A 21,415-nucleotide genomic window follows, 5' to 3' on the forward strand; every position below is an offset into this window, starting at 1 on the left:
CTACCCCCATGTGGCATTATGATTTTATATTCATGTAGCAGACAGTTACTCAACCCACGGGAAACATTCTGATCCCCGTGTGAAACACAGGTAGCCCTAATAAACCAGAATGACAGGTCCAGGCATCAGCTGACATGATGATAATGATAATAATAGTAAATTTTATTTATACCCTGCCCTCCCCCAGCGAAGCCAGGCTCAGGGCAGCTAATATTCTGTGTGTGTGTGTGTGTGTTAAGTGCCGTCAAGTCGCTTCCGACTCATGGCGACCCTATGAATGAAAGTCCTCCAAAATGTCCGGTCTTTGACAGCCTTGCTCAGATCTTGCAAATTGGAGGCTGTGGCTTCCTTTATTGAGTCAATCCATCTCTTGTTGGGTCTTCCTCTTTCCCTGCTGCCCTCAACTTTTCCTAGCATGACGGTCTTTTCCAGTGACTCTTGTCGTCTCATGGTGTGACCAAAATATGATAGCCACAGTTTAGTCATTTTAGCTTCTAGGGACAGTTCAGGCTTGATTTGATCTATAACCCATTGATTTGTTTTTTTGGCAGTCCACGGAATCCGTAACACTCCTCCAACACCACATTTCAAAGGAATCTATTTTCTTCCTATATTCTATATAATAGTACAATTTTTTTAAATACAATTACAATCAAAGATGGGGGGAGTGCTTTCCCACATGCTGAATAATGCACTTTCAATCCACTTTCAATGCACTTTGCAGCTGGATTTTACTGTGTGAAATGGCAAACTCCACTTGCAAACGACCGTTAAAGTTCATTGAAGGTGGACTGAAAGTGCATTATTCAGCATGTGTGAAAGTGCCCTAAGACAAAGACAATACATTAAATTTTGTGTGTGTGTGTGTGTAAAGTGCCGTCAAGTCGCAGCCGACTTATGGCGACCCCTTTTGGGGGGTTTTCATGGCAAGAGACTAACAGAGGTGGTTTGCCAGTGCCTTCCTCTGCACAGCAACCCTGGTATTCCTTGGTGGTCTCCCATCCAAATACTAACCAGGGCTAGGGTTGCCAAGTGCCAGGTGGTGGCGGGCAAACCCCTGCCAATCCACCTGGCTGTCCGCTGACCAGGTGAGGGTCAGCGGGCAATCCGTGCAACCGGCAACACGTCACTTCCTGTTCACATCTGGAAGTGCTGCATTGCAAAGGGCCGGTTTCCACTCAAACTCCCAGTTTGAGTGGTAAAGGCAAGTTGCGTTGCGGCACTTCCAGGTGTAAAATGCATCACAAGGGGCCGTTTTACACTCAAACTGGGAGTTTGAGTGGAAACCGGCCCTTTGCAATGCATCACTTCTGGGTGTAAACCAGAAGTGATGAAGAACTTCTGGGAGCACACGACCCCCACCCCCCCACCTCCACTCTAAAAACCTCCCACCGAAGAAGAAGAGGACCTGGTAATCCTAACCAGGGCTGACCCTGCTTAGCTTCTGAGATCTGATGAGATCAGGCTAGCTTGGGCCATCCAGGTCAGGGCACATTAAATTATAGATGGTGCTATAATCAACTGTATCACCTGGGGGGGGGGGTGTTTCTGCCAAACAGCCATGGCCCATGATAACAATAAAAGGGCCAATAATCCAGAGATGCCTTCCTTCAAGGGGCGTGGAGACAGAAGGGCAACTAGAATGGAAAACATAAAGGGATAAGGTGGGTTGGGAGGTAGGGAAAGGACAAGGGAAGGGAAAGTTAGAGGAGTTCCTCAGTGGAAGAGGCTTCCTCGGGAGGTGGTGAGCTCTCCTTCCCTGGAGGTTTTTAAGAAGAGGTTAGATGGCCATCTGTCAGCAATGCTGATTCTATGACCTTATGCAGATCATGAGAGGGAGGGCACCTTGGCCATCTTCTGGGCATGGAGGTGTGGGGGGAGGTGGTTGTGAATTTCCTGTATTGTGCAGGGGGTTGGACTAGATGACCCTGGTGGTCCCTTCCAACTCTATGATTCTTCTATGATTCTATGAAAGGAATGCAAAAGAACTACTGACAGAAGACCCAAGCTTTCCTCTCCTGTCTAATGTAGGGCTTCCAGGAACCATCTGGAATTGCACTAAGTACAGCCTTGTAGAATAAATCCACCAAGTTAACAGCATTTAAAAAGAAACTGTACTTCCTGGCCCAGACCGCACATATTTAAAAGGAAATAAAGAATTAACTTTTAATCAGCATCCCTTGTGGTGACTCAAGGGTTTCCAGGACACTCCTGGCAATACATTTGTTTTTATTAATATTAATCTGCACACAGAGAGGAAAAAATCAAAGAGAAGGCTGCAGGGGAACTATACCTTTTCCATTTACCAGACATTTTTATAAATCACCAGCGACCAGACACAGAACCAATAATGCTGCTTTTGTAAAATGGCTCAATCCTAAGTACTGAAGAAGCCAGCGAAATTGTCTCGCACAGCTCAGCAGCATCCTCCACTTCTGGGAAGCACAAGAAATAGAGTTTTTCCAGTGCTTGCTGGCTCAATGGGGCTGGGACCAGAAGCACTGGGAAAGGCATGTTCCATGCTTCCCAGCTGCAACAGGGTAGATTTGGGGAGGCAAGAGGGCACCAGAGAGGCAGTAACCATAGAATCATAGAGTTGGAAGGGACCACCAGGGTCATCTAGTCCAACCCCCTGCACAATGCAGGAAATTTCAAACTACCTCCCACCCACCACCACCCCCAGTGACCCCCTACTCCATGCCCAGAAGATGGCCAAGATGCCCTCCCTCTCATGATCTGCTTAAAGTCATAGAATCAGCATTGCTGACAGATAGCCATATAGCCTCTTCTTAAAAACCTCCAGGGAAGAAGAGCTCACCACCTCCAGAGGAAGCCTATTCCACTGAGGAACCACTCTAACTGTTACAAAATTCTTCCTAATGTCTAGACTGAAACTCTTTTGATTTAATTTCAACCCGTTGGTTCTGATCCGACCTTATAGGGCAACAGAAAACAACTCGGCACCCTCCTCTATATGACAACCCTTCAAGTACTTGAAGATGGTTATCATATCCCCTCTCAGTCTTCTCCTCTTCAGGCTAAACATACCCAGCTCCTTCACCCTTTCCTCATAGGAGTTGGACATCATAATCATGATGCTGAGTCAAGTGCCACCCAAATTTCAGGAAGTCTAGGTCCATGTCAGAAGGGGCTTGAGAGGGTGACCCCACTATGCCTTTCTGACCCCCATATCTGACTCCTTCAGTAGTGAGGTTACTAGAGATATCATGGTATCCACATATTCCACACACCATCCCTCCCTAACAGACAATAATACGGAGCAGGGATGTGAAAACATGGAATGTTGCAACATGACAGAAGGAAATCACAAGACAGTCAACGTGAGGAAGAAAAACTAGGCGATCAAGGGCAATTCTTGGGGGAAATCATACTTTTAGCATCTGATATAGCATGGCCCCAAGTCATGCAGATGGGCAAAGGACCCAGAGACATGCCAATGATGGGCCAAAGAGTCTCCCCACTGAAGGACACAAGAACAGTACAAAGGACACTGCTGCAGTCGTCTTGTTTGTGGGCTTCCTAGAGGCACCTGGTTGGCCACTGTGTTGAACAGACTGCTGGACTTGATGGTCCTTGGTCTGATCCGGCATGGCTTTTCTTTTGCTCTTATGTTCACTGCTGCCCTGGGTGAACTGACAATGTGCCTTAGAAAGCATCCAATGCTTCCTGGAACCCGTGCACTGCAGTAGACTGATACAGTAGACCCTTGCCATTCATGGGAGAACCGTTCTCAGGATCACTATGAGTGGCAAAACCCATGATTACTGGGAGTCAGGGTTCTGATACCTCCCAGGGTTCTGCTACCTCCCAGCAAACACTTTATACCTCCCAGTACCAAAACAACCAAACTTCTCACAAAAAATGTAATGATTCAGTCATTATGACAATGGCGTGGAAGTGGTAAAGATGGGCTGGAGACGGCATCACGCGGTTGGACTCCAGACCACAAATAAGTGAAATCATGAATCTGCAAATGGTGACAGCCTTCCGTAATGGTCAAGAAGTTGTCTTTCACCTTTTCTTAGAGGACCATTGATCTCTTTCTCCATTGAAGTTTTATCTTTCCTTTCCTCCAAGGAGCACCGGACTGGGGATGACGTTCCCCCATCTTCCACAACAATAGCCCTGTGAGGCAGATTAGGCTGAGAAAGAGTAACTGGCCCAGGGTCACGTAGTGGGCTTCACAGCTGAGCAGGGATTTGAACTCAGGTGGTGAGAGCAGTGGTTTGGAGCGGTGGACTCTAATCTGGAGAACCAGGTTGGATTCCCCACTTCTCTACATGAGCAGCGGATGGTAATCTGGTGAACTGGGTTGGCTTCCCCACTCCTACACATGAAGCCAGCTGGGTGTCCTTGGGCTAGTCACAGCTCTCTCAGAGCTGTCTCAGCCCTTCCTACCTCACAAGGTGTATATTGTGGGGAGGGGGAGGGAAGGTGATTATAAGACGGTTCGATTCTTCCATAAGTGGTAGAGAAAATCAGCATATAAAAACCAACTCTTCTTCTTCTCCTTTCTCTTCCTCCCTCGTCCTAGCCTAGGCCTCGCATCATACTGTTTCACATTGACATTTCTGGGGGCTATGCCAGGATGCCCCAGAACTGTTTGAAATACATGGGTTGGAACAACAAGTCTCTGACTCAATTTTGCAAGTCAAGAGAAAGCTGTGCATACAGAAGCAAGACTGAAGTTTTATGGGCTAACGATTTCACCGACTGGCATGCTGACACACAGGTTTGAAGGATCCTTTTTCGTTAATCTAACACATTCCTCCATGGTCACGGCTGAGTGGTAATTATCTGTGTGGGTATAATCTTGATCTAGAAAATCTGCATCCTCGGAGAAGTAACTGCTTGCACATGAAATCATAATAAATAGCCTCGCCTCGAAGCACTTCACCTCAAGTCGCCATGACCTACCACCATTAACTGGAACAAACGTGACGTAAATCAGACTCCGTACAGGTAATTCGGAGGCCGTAAAAACTTCCTTGACTGCGAGCATCAGCGAGACACACATAGACTCTTGGCCGCGGAACCGTCTTTCCTGACAAACCAACTAGATAATCATAAAAAGTATGGTGAGAGCACCCGCCTAAGCCATTTTGTCGGGAAAGACTTCTCAGCATAAACTTTTTACTGCTCCTTGACAATGTTTCCATCGGGGCTCGTTACAACATAGTGTAAGAGGCACTTTATGACTAAAGCTCACTCCTGCAGTCGCTTTAGTAACTGCAGCTGTGGCTCAGGAACAAGAACTGCATCACGCTGTCTGTGCCTAAACAGGCGCCTCTCAGACTTTTATGTTCCTGGGGTGATCAAAGTCACAGAACTAGCCCACGGAAGTCATTCTTCCAAACTTCAAACTAAGAACATAAGAAAAGTCCTGCTGGATCAGACCAAGGCCCATCAAGTCCAGCAGTCTGTCCACACAGTGGCCAACCAGGTGCCTCCAGGAAGCCCCCAAACAAGACGACTGCAGCAGCAGCATCCTGCCTGTGTTCCACAGCACATAATATAATAGGCATGTTCCTCTGATACTGTAGAGAACAGGTATGCATCATGAATAGCATTTATTTTGACAAGTAGCCATAGATTGCCCTCTCCTCCATGAACATGTCCACTCCCCTCTTAAAGCCTCCCAAGTTGGCAGCCATCACCACATCCTGGGGAAGGGTGTTCTACAATTTAACTATGCTAGAGCATGATGCAGTGGTTAAGAGCAGTGAACTCTAATCTGGAGAACCAGGTTTGATTCCCCACTCTTCCACTTGAACGGCAGACTCTAATCTGGTGAACTGGATTTGTTTCCCCACTCCTGCACATGAAGCCAGTTGGGTAGGGTTGCCAGGTCCCTCTTCCCCACTGGTGGGAGGTTTGGGGGCGGGGCCTGAGGAGGGCAGGGTCTGGGGGGAGGCTGGAGTCTTCCCAGCCCCGATAGGGAGTCTGGAGTCTTCCCAGCCCTGATTGGGCTTGCAGTGTGAAACAGGAGGCTGGAGCCTTCTCGGGAGTGCGCGGGAGATTGTCCTCCCATTTCTGCTCCTCCCGCCGGCCATCAGCTGATCAATAGGCAGCCGTTGATTGACGGGCAATTGCGCGCCACAATCAGGCAGTTGGCAACCCTACAAGCTGGGTGACCTTGGCCTAATCCCAGCTCTCTCAGCCCCACCACCTCACGGGGTGTCTGTTGTGGGGAGGGGAAGGGAAGGGAAGGTGATCGTAAGCCGCTTTGATTCTTCCTTAAGTGGTAGAGAAAGTCGGCATATAAAAACCAGCTCTTCTTCTTCTTGGTGGAGGTGGTGGAAAGCACCATCAAGCCGCAGCCGAACTTTGGTGACCCTGTAGGGTTTTCAAGGCAAGAGGCGAACACAGGTGGTTTGCCATTGCCTGCCTCTGCATAGCGACCCTGGCATTCCTTGGTGATCTCCCATCCAAATATTGACCAGGACGACCCTGCATCGCTTCTGAGATCTGATGAGATAGGGCTAGCCTGGGCCATCCAGGTTAGGGCAGATTGTTTACCTCTGCTTATCTTCTTTCTCCTTTGAGCAGCTAATTGGTCAAAGGGCTTGAGAGCAGGAAAAGAAGAGCCAATTAGCCTCTAAAGAAGGGAAAGGAAAGATAAGCAGAAATGAACCAAGAAGGGATGGAGAGAGAAGGCCAGAGTGAGAGTTCTGTTTTGAGAGGGAGGGCAGAAAGGTGTGCATCAGTGTTTGACTCTCATGGCCCTTTCTTGCATGCCCAGGGTAGTGCCGATTGCCTCAGAAAGAAATCTTTCCTCCATGCCAGATTGGCCAGTGATCCTGGAGGGATTTTTTTTTTTTTTTTTTGCCATCTTCTGGGCCTGGAATAGGGGTCACTGGGGGTGTGAAGGGGAGGTAGTTGTGAATTTCCTGCATTGTACAGGGGGTTAGACTAGATGACCCTGGTGGTCCCTTCCAACTCTATGATTCTATGATCAGCAAAACTAAGTAGGAGAGAAGGATTTGCACTCTGGCACCACAGCATCTATTTCTCTTTTTTTAAAAATGCTGGGAAGATCCATTCAGTGACCCTCTAAGGTCTTAAATAGTTTGACTTCGAGTTTATAGGTACAGTCTACGGGTCTTATCACATGTCTGCATCAACACAGGGTGCCCTTCTCAAGATGATGATACAGTGAGGAGAACACTGGGTTGGATCCAACCCGGTTTTCTACTGGTGAAAAAGGAGAAGGGGAGTGTCTCCTTTGACCACCAAAACAACTATCCTGAAGATCATGGGGCCTACATGAACAAAGCCATGTGGGGTGGGGGCCGCGGCAACGAGGGAAATTAGGTGAGACTAAGTGAAAAAGATAGCTGGATCCAACCTCCCGTCCAAAGATGGCTGGATCCAACCCCCTGTCCATAGGTGGCATATGCACTAGGATAAATTAATGCTTAGTTCATCCTTTTTTTAACCGAAACAAGTTACTCAAAGAAATTAGGGCATAGAAAGGACACCTGCTTGAGAGGAATGAAAGACATTGGCTTGGAGCCCACCCTAGAATTTCTGCAGGCACAAGAGGGGGGATGAGTGTTGCTGATTCTCCCCAACTGCAGTAGTTCAAAACACATCCTTAAACCAAGGTTCTATCTTAAACAGGATTTCAAGCATTTTTGAAAATGCTAGATGATGTTAACATTTTTTTTTGCTGTCAAGTCACAGCTGATTTATGGCAACCCCATAGGGTTTTCAAGGCAAGAGATGTTCAAAGGTGATTTTGCCATTGTCTGACTCTATGTAGCAACCGTGGACTTCCTTGGTGGTCTCCCATCCAAATACTAAGCAGGACCGACCCTGCTTAGCTTCTGAGATCTGACAAGATTGGGCTAGCCTAGGCTATCCAGATCAGGGCTATGTTAACAATGGATACGGGCAAATGTCGTGCAAAAGTAGGATTAAGGCCACAAGTCATGAGGGAAGTGAATTCAAACTGAAATGGGGAGGAGGGAGAGCTCAGGCCTGTGGGCCGCTCTTAACCATGGTTAAGGGAGTGGCCAAGCCACACCCACCATCAGGCCAGCAAAACAAAGCCATGAGTGAGCCATGCTCAAGTTTTGACTGATCGGAGAAAACAAAAGGCTCAGGTAGTTGCGTTGTAAGAACAACAGCGCTTTCTCGCTTGCTTTTCATCAAAGCACCAAAACAAACCCACCGAACCTGAGTCACAACTGTCCCTTTTACACTCAGCTTTTGGCATGACGGTGGTCTCCCAGATCTTAGTCTGATGCGTTAGCTATTACACCACACTGACTCTCATATCCTCTTTAATCAGGTTAAACCAAAAATGGTAAAACTTATGGTTACCCAAGGACTAAAAAACAGTCCACGTCAACATTCCTTCCTTGTCAGGATTCAAGACTACAACAGATCCTGAACCTGCAACCTGAAAGGTATCAGGCAGGGATTCGGCCTGCACATCACCGCCCACCTCTGGGCAAGTGACAGAACTACAAAGAAAGAGATGGCCCTCACCAGCCAAGGAAGACTCCTTACAGCAATAACCCAGAAATGGTCAAGTTACTTTTCCTGACTTTTGGGGTAAGACTTGCTTGCTGATCTCAGCAAACAGAAGATCTGCTCTTTCTACTGGCTATGGACCACTTCTACTTTTGTCCTGTTCCAACTCCAGCTTGCCCTGACCTGGATGTCCCAGGCTAGCCTGATCTCATCAGATCTGAGAAGCTAAGCATGGTCGGTCCCTGGTTAGTACTTGGGTGGGAGATCACCAAGGAAGTCCAGGGTTGCTATGCAGAGGCACCAAATGGGAAACCATTTCTGTTTCTCTCTTGCCTTAAAAATACCATGAGCAGTCACCAAAAGTCGGCTGCGACTTGATGGCACTTTACACGCATCTCCACCTTTACAGGGGCCAAGCCTGCCAATCCACCACACCACACCGGCCCATGTTGAGAGCAGCCTTCTTTTAGCCTCACAGCTTGACAAGTGAGGAGGATACAAAGCCATGACACAGGAGTAAAGTAATCTCTTCGACTGCCAAGGATTCATCACCGGCAAGAGGGGGACAAAATGGGAACGAAACCTTGTCTGACCTCTATTTACTGACATCACATTAGAGATGCGCGGCGCTTTGTCGAGCTGAAACCGGGCTGCTTTGACCAGTGCTCGCAATGTGCTCACAACACCACTGCAATCAAAAAGAACCATTTAACCAAGCCAGAGCAAAATATGTAGCCACCTGTTTTGTTGTCTTACTCCACCGACAAAGGATGGTGCAAGGAAGGAAAAAGCAACGGTCTACAAGGTTGCGAGAAAAGGGTATTTGCATACGCTTTTTCCTAATGAACGACAGACCTTCCCATCAGCACAGACCTACAGCACGTCAATACTTGGTTCAGTTGTCTTACTAGGTGTGGACACTGGCTATGAGCCAATGGGGAAAATATGTGTATCATCAACAAGCGTGTCTGAAAGCGTCTGTCAGCAGCTGCCCCAGAAAGGCCTTGCAAAGATCCAGATTCAAAAGGCAATGAGAAGATTCGGCACACAACTTTCTTAAAAGGGAGGAGGAGGGATGAGGAACTCAAAGAACTGGCACGTTCAAGACGACCAGGTAGTGCTGTTTGAAGAGCAATGATGTGCTCCCAGCTGGAAGAAGACCCTCTGTGAAACCCAAAGGGCTTAGAAATACACACCAGCAGAGTGAACACATGAACGCATGAAACTGCCTTATACTGAATCAGACCCTTGGTCTATCAAAGTCAGGACTGTCTACTCAGACTGGCAGCAGCTCTCCAGGGTCTCAGACAGAGGCCTTTCACATCACTTACTTGCCTTTAACTGGGAGATGCCGGGGACTGAACTTGGGAGCTTCTGCATGCCAAGCAGATGCTCTACCAACTGAGCCACAGCCCCTTCCCCAGAGTGAAAGGTCTGCGCCCTCTTCAGGAGTCAACTACCCAGGATCCCACACTCCCCAGTAACTTCATGCTGGTCATGTCAAAGGACCTGCCCAGAAACTACAAGACGCAGGCAGGAATGAACGGTCCAGAGCCAAAGCACAGGCCTTAGAAGCTCTCCAGAGATGGGCAGAGCTTGGAACAGTCATCAAGCCTAGCTTGTAATCTTCAGTTGGGCTAGTCAATCAGCAAACCAAAATGGAAGCTATCCTTTGGGATTATCCACAGTCAAGCAAAGCCAGTGCCCAACGTGGTGTCACTGATGTGCTTCCAGGGGCCCCACACATTGCCCCACTTTCTGGACTCCCCTTCCACACTCCTCCCTTTACCCCTTTTCAACTTCCTTCCTCCATTGCTCTGTTCACACTCGCTCTGTTGTTGATTCCCATAATCCTCCCCCCCCCCGTCCATCACCATTCCACCACTCCAGGCTGCCTTCAAGTTGTACTCAAGGCGATGAGAGGATTATGGGATGGGATTGGAGGAAGAGTCAAGCTCCAGATGCCTCTCACAACCTCCATGCGCTCACTGCAGCTTAAGGGGTGCTTCAGGCTCACAACTCAGCTCCATTTATCTTCGCTAGGGGCGTGTGTTTGCTTGAAACAAGCTTTGCCACAACAACAGCTCCACCATCAGCAGACAAAGAGTGGAGGGAGGGACCATCATTATGGGAAGTTAAAGAGATTATGAGAAAGAGTCTGAAGTAATGAGGAGAAGATTGTGGCTCAGTGGTAAGGGCTGCAGCTCAGTGGTAGAGCATCTTCTGGGCATGGAGTAGGGGTCACTGGGGGCAGGGGGGTAGTTGTGAATTTCCTCCTTTGTGTAGAGGAAATTGGTGGTCCCTTCCAACTCTATGATTCTATGATCTTCTTGGCATGCAGAAGGTCCCAGGTTCAATCTCTGGCATCTCCAACTAAAAGGATGAGGAGGGAGGTGATGTGAAAGGCCTCCAGCCTAAAAGCCCGGACAACCACTGCCAGTCTGAATAAGACAACACTAACCTGGATGGACCAATGGGAAAGAGGGCCATGGCTCAGTGGTAGAGCATCTGCTTGGTATGCGGAAGGTCACAGGTTCAATCCCTGGCAGGGACTGAACTAAACTAATCAGGTGGTGGTTGATATAAAAGACCATTACCTGAGCACTGAAGATCCCCTGCCAGTCTGAGTAGACAATACTGACCTTAATGGACCAATAGTCTGACTCTGTATAAGGCAGCTTCGTGGGTGTTTTATGAAGGATTTATATTCCCCCAGACAAGAAACTGCCCCCTCAGCCTTCTAATACCTACCACATCCAGAAAACCTTTTACACAAGTATCACAATTTGGAGATACCTTCCAGCTGTATCCTCAAGGAGAAATTCACAAATTGTGAATGTTTCTGCAGATGTTGAACAGACACTTACTAATCCACTACACCATAGAATCATAGGTCATTTATGCACGGGAGTTTTACCTGAGGTTCGTTGCTGGCTGGACCCACACTTTCCTGTTGGGAATCTCTGCACCAGCAGTCTCCAAACTCAAATCAAGTCCCACCTCTTTAAATACTGCTTTGTAATTGGCTTACTTCGCAGCGCTTACTGTGAGAGAAAATTTGCCCCCCCCCCCAAAAAACTCAATTGCCGCATAAAAAAGCACTTTAAGAACAAAAAGCAAAAACTCTAAGGAACAACCAAGACAGACGGGGGCAAATGTGAGTCCAAGTACCCGTGCATAAATGACCTTAAAGGCTAAAACTTCAGGGGGAGATGAATCAGACAGGGGGTGAACGTGAGTCCCAAGTACCCATGCATAAATGACCATAGAGTTGGAAGGGACCACCAGGGTCATCTAGTCCAACCGCTGAACAATGCACCAAACTGACCTGGCAGAAGGCAATCCATTTACTTAGTAGAAAAACTAAGAGGCAGGCCTGAATTTACTTCTTTAGAGGCACTTCCATCTTAAATCTTACAAGTGCTATTTAAAAATTCACAGCAAAACCTCCATGATTGATCCTCCGTTACAGCAGGAAATTACCTCATCTTAGTCTCAGAAGTTCTATTTATATGCCTAATAATCTCATCATTGATTACAGCGACTGTATTCTAATTATAAATCCATTACCACCCTGAACAGTGAAATAAAATCAATATTACACATAAATGGAAAGAAGGGGGACTAAAAGCCCATGCGGAATACCACTGCAACCCGCTGCACTATTTTAACGTACATTCTATCATGAAACAATGCCACATCCATAGCAGCCATGCAACGAATCTTTTCCAATTAGCCCAGCTGAATTGCTCTTCAGATTTGCAATGAATGCCTTTAAAATGCATAAATATAAGAAAAGCTGGATGAAGTCTGCAAGAATGAACTGCATAGACTGTCTTTAACGCCACACGCATAGCTCTGCAGGCATAGAATGAAAGCCTTCCACTGGTAAGTGTAGAAGAAGAGCTGAAGAAGAGTTGTTGTTTTTAATATGCCGACTTTCTCTTCCACTTAAGGCAGACTCAAACCGGCTTACAATCATCTTCCCTTCCCCTCCCCACAACAGACAGCCTGCGAGGTGGGTGGGGCTGAGAGAGCTCAAAGAGAGCAGTGACTAGCCCAAGGTCACCTAGCTGGCTTTGTGTGTAGGAGTGGGGAAACAAATCCAGTTCACCAGATTAGCCTCCGCCGCTCATGTGGAGGAGTGGGGAATCAAACCCGGTTCTCCAGATCAGAGTCCACCTATCACAGCTGGTCCCGCCCATTATACTGTGCCTTTTCGGGGGGTTTTCTGCTGGAATCTCCCAAATCTGACTGGAAATCAAAAGGAATATCCTACTCACATGATCTAGTCCATCTAGTCCAACCCCCTGCACACTGCAGGAAATTCACACCTACCTCCCCCTCACACCCTTGCTCCATGCCCAGAAGATGGCCAAGATGCCTTGCCTCCCATCATCTGCTTAAGGTCATAGAATCAGCATTGCTGACAGATGGCCATCTAACCTCTTCTTAAAAACCTCCAGGGAAGGAGAGCTTACCACCTCCCGAGGAAGCCTGTTCCACTGAGGAACCGCTCTGTTAGAAAATTCTTCCTAATGTTTTGTGTTAAAAGCTGGGCTCTGATGGGAACAGGTGAAATCTAGCCCCAGCTGTTTTTTTGATGTTATTCTCACTGCTTGCTAACCCTACCTGGCTGCTACAGCTAGTTCGGGCACGTCCTTTTACAAGCAACTGTAATAACAACTGCTTGGCCTGCAGGTGAGAAAAGATCAAATGGAGTGGGGGGGGGGTTGTTCGAGAAGGGTTTTTTCCCACTGGCAGAATGCCTGGGTGAAAAGAGGTTTTTAGGACATTCCTCCTCCTCCTTAGTGGGAAGATGATGAGGATGCCTCTCTGTCTACCAATCGCCCCCTAACCGCATTCTTCCAGAAGAGTCCAACAACCTGCCAAGCGAAACTTTCAAAACGAATCTCCAGTGTTGCTAGCTTTCTGGATGAAGCCGGTGAATTTCACCAGATTTAGAATTGTGCTGTTCCAGATTTATGAATTAAGGAGCTTCTAAGGGAAGTGGGTTCTAGATCAAATCAAGCCTGAACTGACCCTAGAAGCTAAAATGACTAAACTGAGGCTATCGTACTTTGGTCACATTATGAGAAGACAACAGTCACTGGAAAAGACAATCGTGCTAGGGAGAGTGGAAGGCAGCAGGAAAAGAGGAAGGCCCAACAAGAGATGGATTGACTCAACAAAGGAAGCCACAGCCCTCAATCTGCAAGACCTGAGCAAGGCTGTTAAAGATGCGACGCTTTGGAGGACGTTGATTCATACGGTCGCCATATGTCAGAAGCGACTTGACGGCACTTAACACACACAAGGGAAGGGAAGGTGAATTTCAGAGCACAAAGAGGAGCTTTTCCATGGGCAGAAAGATCCACTCGAGCTTTTCTTCGGGTGGAAAGATTTCCACCTGCAGAATGTGATTTCCCCCCTCCCCCTCCTGTGAAAACGCCCCCTGAAATGCTGTTCTTTGGAGACAAGGACTCCTACCACCTTGATGTAGTGGTTTGGAGCGGTGGAGTCTGATCTGGAGAACCGGGTTTGATTCCCCACTCCTCCACATGAGCGGCGGAGGCTAATCTGGTGAGCTGGATTTGTTTCCCCATTCCTCCACATGAAGCCAGCTGGGTGACCTTGGGCCAGTCACAGCTCTCTTAGAGCTCTCTCAGCCCCACCTGCCTCACAGGGTGTCTGTTAAGGGGAGGGAAGGTGATTGTAAGCCCCTTTGATTCTTCCTTAAGTGGTAGAGAAAGTCAGCATATAAAAAACAACTCTTCTTCTTCTACCAGGGCAGCATTGGGGAGGAGTGTATTTCGGGCTGCAGTGGGAGAAGGGAGGCAAGAAAGTCATGTTCCCCGGGCAGAAATCCCATGGCGAAATTCCAGATCCAAACCAGAGGCTGCACATGGCAGGGAGAGCAGACTGCACAATGAGGAGAACATCTGCATACAGCATACCTATGAAAAATGCAACGCCTGTTGTCCCAAACCCAGGAGTTACATGCGTAACTATGCAAACATTACATATATAAAGAAGAGGGCAGAAGGGTGTTTTTGTTTTTTGAGCAGTGTCATTCTAGCTCCTGGGCAAGCAGCAAGCATGATCTCAGCTCCCAGAGACTCCCATGAAAAGAGGAAAGATGCCTATAAAAGGGATCCATTCTCTGATCGGTCACACCTTCAGACATTAGACCGGCCAGTCACTGATCATTTTCCTGTGAAACCTTAACAGTTTCCCGGGTACAGTCAAAGGGCACATGACCCAACCACCTTTGCTGAAACTACTATCCAGGTACATTCTAAATAGCCCTTTCATTTTGCAAATGCAGCTGCAGGGATTGCCTTGTAAGGTGTACGGAGAGAGGCAACTCTAACTCTGGAGACCAAGTCCTATGAGGAAAGGTTGAAGGAGCTGGGTATGTTTAGCCTGAAGAGGAGAAGACTGAGAGGGGGTATGATAACCATCTTCAAGCACTTGAAAGGCTGTCATTTAGAGGAGGGTGCCGAGTCGTTTTCTGTTGCCCGAGAAGGTCGGACCAGAACCAATGGGTTAAAATTAAATCAGAAGAATTTCCAACTAGTCATTAGGAATAATTTTCTAACAGTTAGAGCGGATCCTCAGTGGAACAGGCTTCCTCGGGAGGTGGTAAGCTCTCCTTACCTGGAGGTTTTTAAGCAGAGGCTAGATAGCCATCTGTCAGCAATGCTGATTCTATGAACTTAGGCAGTTCATGGGAGGGGGGGCATCCTGACCATCTTCTGGGCACTGGGTGTGTGGGGGGGGGAGGTAGTTGTGCATTTCCTGCATTGTGCAGGGGGTTGGACTAGATGACCCTGGTGGTCCCTTCCAACTCTATGATTCTATGATTATAACCCTTTAACTACTGGCCATTTTCTCATGGAATAAAATCATCACACAGCTGCTTTACTCAAAAACTTAAAAGATGCCCTTTTTTCTCCAGCAGGGATAAAAGCAGCTCAGGGGTAACTTTTTTTTGGGGGGGGGGAGGCGTTTTCTCCTTGCTGAAGCAATTCCTGAAGTTTCATTTGCAAAACAGAACATAAAATTTTTAATAGCATAACAAGAAGGCCTTATGCATAATTGAGCCCTAAGCATGTCTACCCGTGGTCAGTGTCTGGATGAAACCTCTCCAGGGAGTCCTAGGTAGGGTTTCCAGCTCCAGGCTGGGAAATACCTGGACATTTTGGGGGTGTAGCCTGAGGAGGGCAGGGTTTCGGGAGGGGAGGGACTTCAATGGGGTATAATGCCATAGAGTCCACCTTCCACAGCAGCCATTTTCTCCAGGTGGACTGATCGCTGTCGCCTGGAGATCAGTCGTAATAGCGGGAGTTCTCCAGCCACCACCTGGAGGCTGGCAACTCTAGTCCTAGGTAAGGTGCCTGAGTTCCATGATGCAAAAAAAAGGGGGGGATCTAAATGTAATATGTAATTTTTCTTTTAAAAATCCATGTACGGCTAGGGCAAGAATGTCAGTTTTCCTCTCCCACCTAATGTCGCTTCTACGTGCTATGAAGTTGATTCAAATTAGCCTGCACCCATTACGATGTTTTGCCACATCTGCTCTGAGAGACACTAATGGTGCCAGAGGTACAGACATGCCTTACCCTTTGATGCCTAATTTCTGGGTATTAGCTGACGGATTTCATTATTCTTCTTTGTCTCTGCAGGAACTTTTCTTCAACCTGAACCCCACCAGCAAGGCCTATTAGCTAACTTGCTGACTAGGTAGACGTCTGCGAAGCAGCCCGGCAATCTTGATTGCCTGGTATTTCTTGAAAATAATCTCCATTCCTGTTTTTATCACTGTGGCTTTCCATTTGGATGAAGCTTCTGTAAAATCTGTTCAAAGGGCTCTCCTTACTCCAGCTCCTGCAAACACTATCTACTCATCTCTCGCTGTCCACATGTCTGTGATCACGTGCCATTTGCATCTCATCACTAGTTACTTCATCATTCATTTATCCTCTGGTTACTCATAAGAGGTTTGATCCTAACCTCTTCATCCAGGAAACCCTACCTGGATACCCAACGCAACTGAACACCAGAAACGTGTTGGGGTTGGTTCACACGTGCACATACATTGCTTCATTTCACTACCAAAATCTACTGTACACCTGATGATGGGCAGTTAAGATAAGTTTGTGAGATAATGTGGAAAGGTGCTGAGTTGTTTTCTGTTGCCCCAGAAGGTCGGACTAGAACCAACGGGTTGAAATTAAATCAAAAGAGTTTCCATCTAGTCATGAGGAAGAATTTTCTAACAGTTAGAGCGGTTCCTCCATGGAACAGGCTTCCTTGGGAGGTGGTAAGCTCTCCTTCCCTGGAGGTTTTTAAGCAGAGGCTAGATGGCCATCTGTCAGCAATGCTGATTCTATGACCTTAGGCAGATCATGAGAGGGAGGGCATCTTGGCCACCTTCAGGGCATGGAGTAGGGGATCACTGGGGGTGTGGGGGGGAGGTAGTTGTGAATTTCCTGCATTGTGCAGGGGGTTGGACGAGATGACCCTGGTGGTTCCCTTTCATTTCTATGATTCTATAATTCTAATGGGGTGGGGGAATCAGCACCAGGAAAGAGAACCCCGTGCTGAAATAAAGATTCACAGGATGGAGAAATGAAATCTATACAGGGATGTTTGAACAGAACCAAAGAGCTTTTGATGGTCTCATCTCCAGTCCTAATGTATGTTTGCTCAATGCCTTCAGCAGGATAGTTCCTCTGAAGCCAGGATTTTGAGAAATTATCATGAAAAGCCTACTATGTTTTTGTAAATATACCCACACAGCCTTTCATTCGAGGCCCATATAACTTCACATTGCGTTTGCTCTGGCATATACTGCATGAAAAAATCCATTTGCAAAACATGCTCTACTTACTATGATGTTTTTACTGCACTCGCAAGAGCTACATTATCCATTTTTATGAAGTTATTTGGGAATATACAAAAGGGCGTTTTTTTTCTCACTGTTGTTCATCTATCTGCACATTTCTCACAGATTCATGGATTAACATCAGCATCTGTCCGAACCTCAACCAAAGCCCAGTGCAGGTAATTACATTACTTTTTTCATTCCTGCACTTTTAATTCAATATTTTCCTATAATTTAGTGAAGCCGTTCCATTTTGAACAGCTGTCGTATGTCATCCGAGGATTATCTCTACACCACATACAATTTGTATTCCAGTTTGTTAACTTTGGGGTGAATGAAAAGCTATTGCATGAGTGTGGGGGAGGGAGTAGCATTCATAATTATACTCTTCAGTGGACAAAGAAAATCCAATGATTCTAGACCGTAATTATTTACATAGGCGTCAAAAAGGATTATGGGCCTACTTTTATGACAAGTTCTGAAGCTGCTCACGTAGACGTGGAACAGTTACAGAGGTACAGCTTACCTGGTAACTTTCTTGGACTACTCAAATGCAAGAACGTTGAACAAAAGGAAGCTTAACCCTCCCCCACCCTCCCCGCATTCATCAGAGCAGTTCTAAATTCCAACCGCAGCCATAAAGTAATGCAGAGGCAAAAAAGGGCTGCAGGAAGCTGTACAAAAAAGAGAATTATAGGCCAACTGTAGTAGGGTTGCCAACCTCCAGGTGCTGGTGGAGAAAAGAGGCACTTGGTACTAATGGAATTTGGGAGAAAATAAGTACCAACACAACGTAAATGCAACCTAAGTTTAGTGCAGTGCAAATGTGCATGAACCTCCAGGAGGCCAAGCAATGGTGTTATCAGGTGGCCGGTGTCCTGGTCCTTGAAGGAGCCTTGTCTCCCGATATTAGAACGGTGTGCTGATGAAGCCGCTTGCGCGGCGGTGAAAACGTTAAAGTTAATCCGGACTGCGTTTCACACTATCCGTTTTTTTCCACCGTCCTTCTTATGGACTTTGCTTGTTGAAGCCTTTTGGACTTTAGTAAGAACTTCAGTGAAGATTGTTGAAGATTCCGTGAGACTCTTTGAGAGCCATGTATTTTTCCTGCTTGTAATGTTTGATGTTTGTTCACTGTGCACTTTTTCACTGTACTAAACTTAGGTTGCATTTACGTTGTGTTGGTACTTATTTTCTCCCAACCTCCAGGTGCTAGCTGGAGATCTCCTGCTATTACAATTGATCTCCAGCCGATAGAGATCAGTTCCCCTGGAGAAAACGGCTGCTTTGGCAATTGGACTCTATGGCACTGAAATCCCTCCCCTCCCCAAACCCCGCCCTCCTCAGGCTCCACCCCAAAAACTTCCCACCGGTGGCGAAGAGGGACCTGGCAACCCGAAACTGTAACCATGCTTACTTAGAGCCTTGCTGATTTACTTTCGTGCAGGGCTGAAATCTAATGTCACATGTAACCAGTAAGGTTTAAGGGGAAATGTGTGGGGTTCGCATGCATGCCTGACTCTTCACCACTCCCTTCTCATGCCGAGAAATCATGGATAAACACTTCCATTACATGTGACATGCAAAATGCTGGCCCACAAAGTTAGTTCCCTTCCCCAACACACACACTGATAGGGTTGCCAACCTCCAGGTAGTAGCTGGAGATCACCTACTATTACAACTGATCTCCAGCCGATAAGAGATCAGTTCCCTTAGAGAAAATGGCCACTTTGGCAATTGTAACGTATGGCATTGAAGTCCTTCCCCTCTCCAAACTCTGCCCTCCTCAGGCTCCGCCCCAAAAACTTTCCGTCGGTGACAAAGAGGGACTTGGCAACTCTACACACTAAGAGGTACAACTCTAACCTCACTTAAGATCCCGGACGGTGGAAGAAAGTTAACTCAACTCAACTTTGCAACCCTACACACTATGTAGAACTCTAACCTCACTTAAGATCCCAGACGGTGGAAGAAAGTTAACTCAACTTGGCAACCCTACACACTATGTAGAACTCTAACCTCACTTAAGATCCCAGACGGTGGAAGAAAGTTAACTCAACTTGGCAACCCTACACACTATGTAGAACTCTAACCTCACTTAAGATCCCAGACAGTGGAAGAAAGTTAACTCAACTCATGCACATGAATTTGTGCTTTGCAAGCAACCTTCTCATAAGAAGGGGGGGAAATGGGTGTTGCCGAACAGCTGGCTGGATAACAATTGTGCTGGTGGGGCTTTAATGAATATACTAATTAAATTGATGGGGCTTCCCTCATATCGGCACTGTACAGTATCGGCACTGTATTACTGAAGTTAAACTGTGCCAATCATTTGGTGGCTGGCTCCGCTCCTGTAGCCATTCTGTGGCAGCCATTTTGTTGCTGCGCCTACCTTGCCATGTCAGAATTCCAAATATGCTCAAATGGTTGGGGACCCCTGCCCTACGGGGTTGTCATAAGTCAGCTGCGACTTGACGGCATTAAAAAAAAGGTTCTCATATGGATGCAAGTCACATTAAACACATCTTCAAATTAAATATGCATTAGACCAGACAGTTACTTGAATGCATGAACACATGATGCTGCCTTATACTGAATCAGACCATCAAGGTCCATCAAAGTCAGTATTGTCTACTCTGACCGGCAGCGGCTCTCTAGGGTCTTAGGCAGAGGTCTTTCACTCACTTGCCTGGTCCCTTTGACTGGAGATGCCAGGGATTGAACCTGGGACCTTCTGCATGCCAAGCAGATGCTCTGCGACTGAGCTACAGCATCCCTATGCAACACTGTATGGATTAATCAGACTACTCAATTAAAACGGTCTGATCATCGAAAAAGGAGCCCTGATTAATCAGGCAAAAGATATTTTTTAAAAAAATGAGAATTATTATACCCTGCTTTCCCCCCCAGCGGGGACCCAAAGCCGCTTACAACCCTGCTCTACCCTCCTCCATTTTATCCTCACAACAACAACCCTGCAAGATGAGCTGGGCTGAGAGAAAGCGCGGCTGGTGCAGGGTGAAATTGTCAAAGCCACCTTTTGTCAAAAACCACACAGAATAAGGAGGAAGTACATTTAAAAAAAACCCTTCAGAATGCCCAAATCCGTGCGGACAGCTACTTACGAGACAAGCTTGAGGAAGAAAGCTGTTCACCCGGGAGATGCTCCACATCCCCTCGAGGTACTGCTGCGCCTGGATCGTTACCGAGCTCAACGCCCCGCTAAGGCCACTGGGAGCCACAGTCACTTGAACACTGGAGTTTGGGAAGCCGCTCACCGCCTGCGGCCACCCGATCCCCTTCTTCCTTTCCGCCGTGGAGAAAAGGCCCGTCGCTTTGCCTGGCTGCCTACCCACCGGCCCGGCCACGAGAGACAAGTCCCTCTGAGAAGACACGGTGACCACGTTCGGGGGGGCCAGCCTCGGCAACACGGCAGCCATCGCCACGGCACTGTGGGGAGGGTCCGCCGCGTCTTGGCAGCCGGCCGGGTCGAGGTTGTGGATGACCTGGATGGCTTCTTGTTTCAGCTGGTTCAGGTGGGCGGCGCAAACGTCACACCTGCTCTCGCCTTCGCTCCTGGGTTTCTGTAAGTATTCAGGCACTTGAAGCTTGTCGAAAATTAAAGCTGATAACCGCGGGTCCTGGAACGAGAGGAGGACAGAGGCAAAGTGAGTCAAGGCCAAACCAAAAAGGCAAGGCTAAAACCAACCAAGGTACAAGTGACATTAGTAACCTCCGAACCTGTGTGCCAGGGTAGGCTTGTGCGCTACAGAAGACTTACTAAACTGACAAGAGAAATAAATTATTCATAGATCATAGAATCATAGAGTTGGAAGGGACCACCAGGGTCATCTAATCCAACCCCCTGCACAATGCGGGAAATTGACAAATACCTCCCCCTGTACACCCCCAGTGACCCCTACTCCATGCCCAGAAGATGGCCAAGATGCCCTCCCTCTCATGATCTGCCTAAGGTCATAGAATCAGCACTGTTGACAGATGGCCACCTAACCTCTTCTTTAA

General features: G+C 47.4%; 1 protein-coding gene across 1 annotated transcript in view; it reads right to left on the reverse strand.

The window, feature by feature from the left end:
- The window catches only part of KIF26A (kinesin family member 26A), a 194,649-nt gene that overhangs the window by 89,125 nt on the left and 84,109 nt on the right, over positions 1-21,415 (reverse strand). The window contains exon 2 of the mRNA XM_056851244.1: positions 20,518-21,033. Coding sequence (XP_056707222.1) covers positions 20,518-21,033 — 516 coding nt within the window. The remainder of the gene's footprint in view (positions 1-20,517; positions 21,034-21,415) is intronic.

This window comes from Euleptes europaea, chromosome 6 (genome assembly GCF_029931775.1).
Source record: "Euleptes europaea isolate rEulEur1 chromosome 6, rEulEur1.hap1, whole genome shotgun sequence".
NCBI lineage: Eukaryota > Metazoa > Chordata > Lepidosauria > Squamata > Sphaerodactylidae > Euleptes > Euleptes europaea.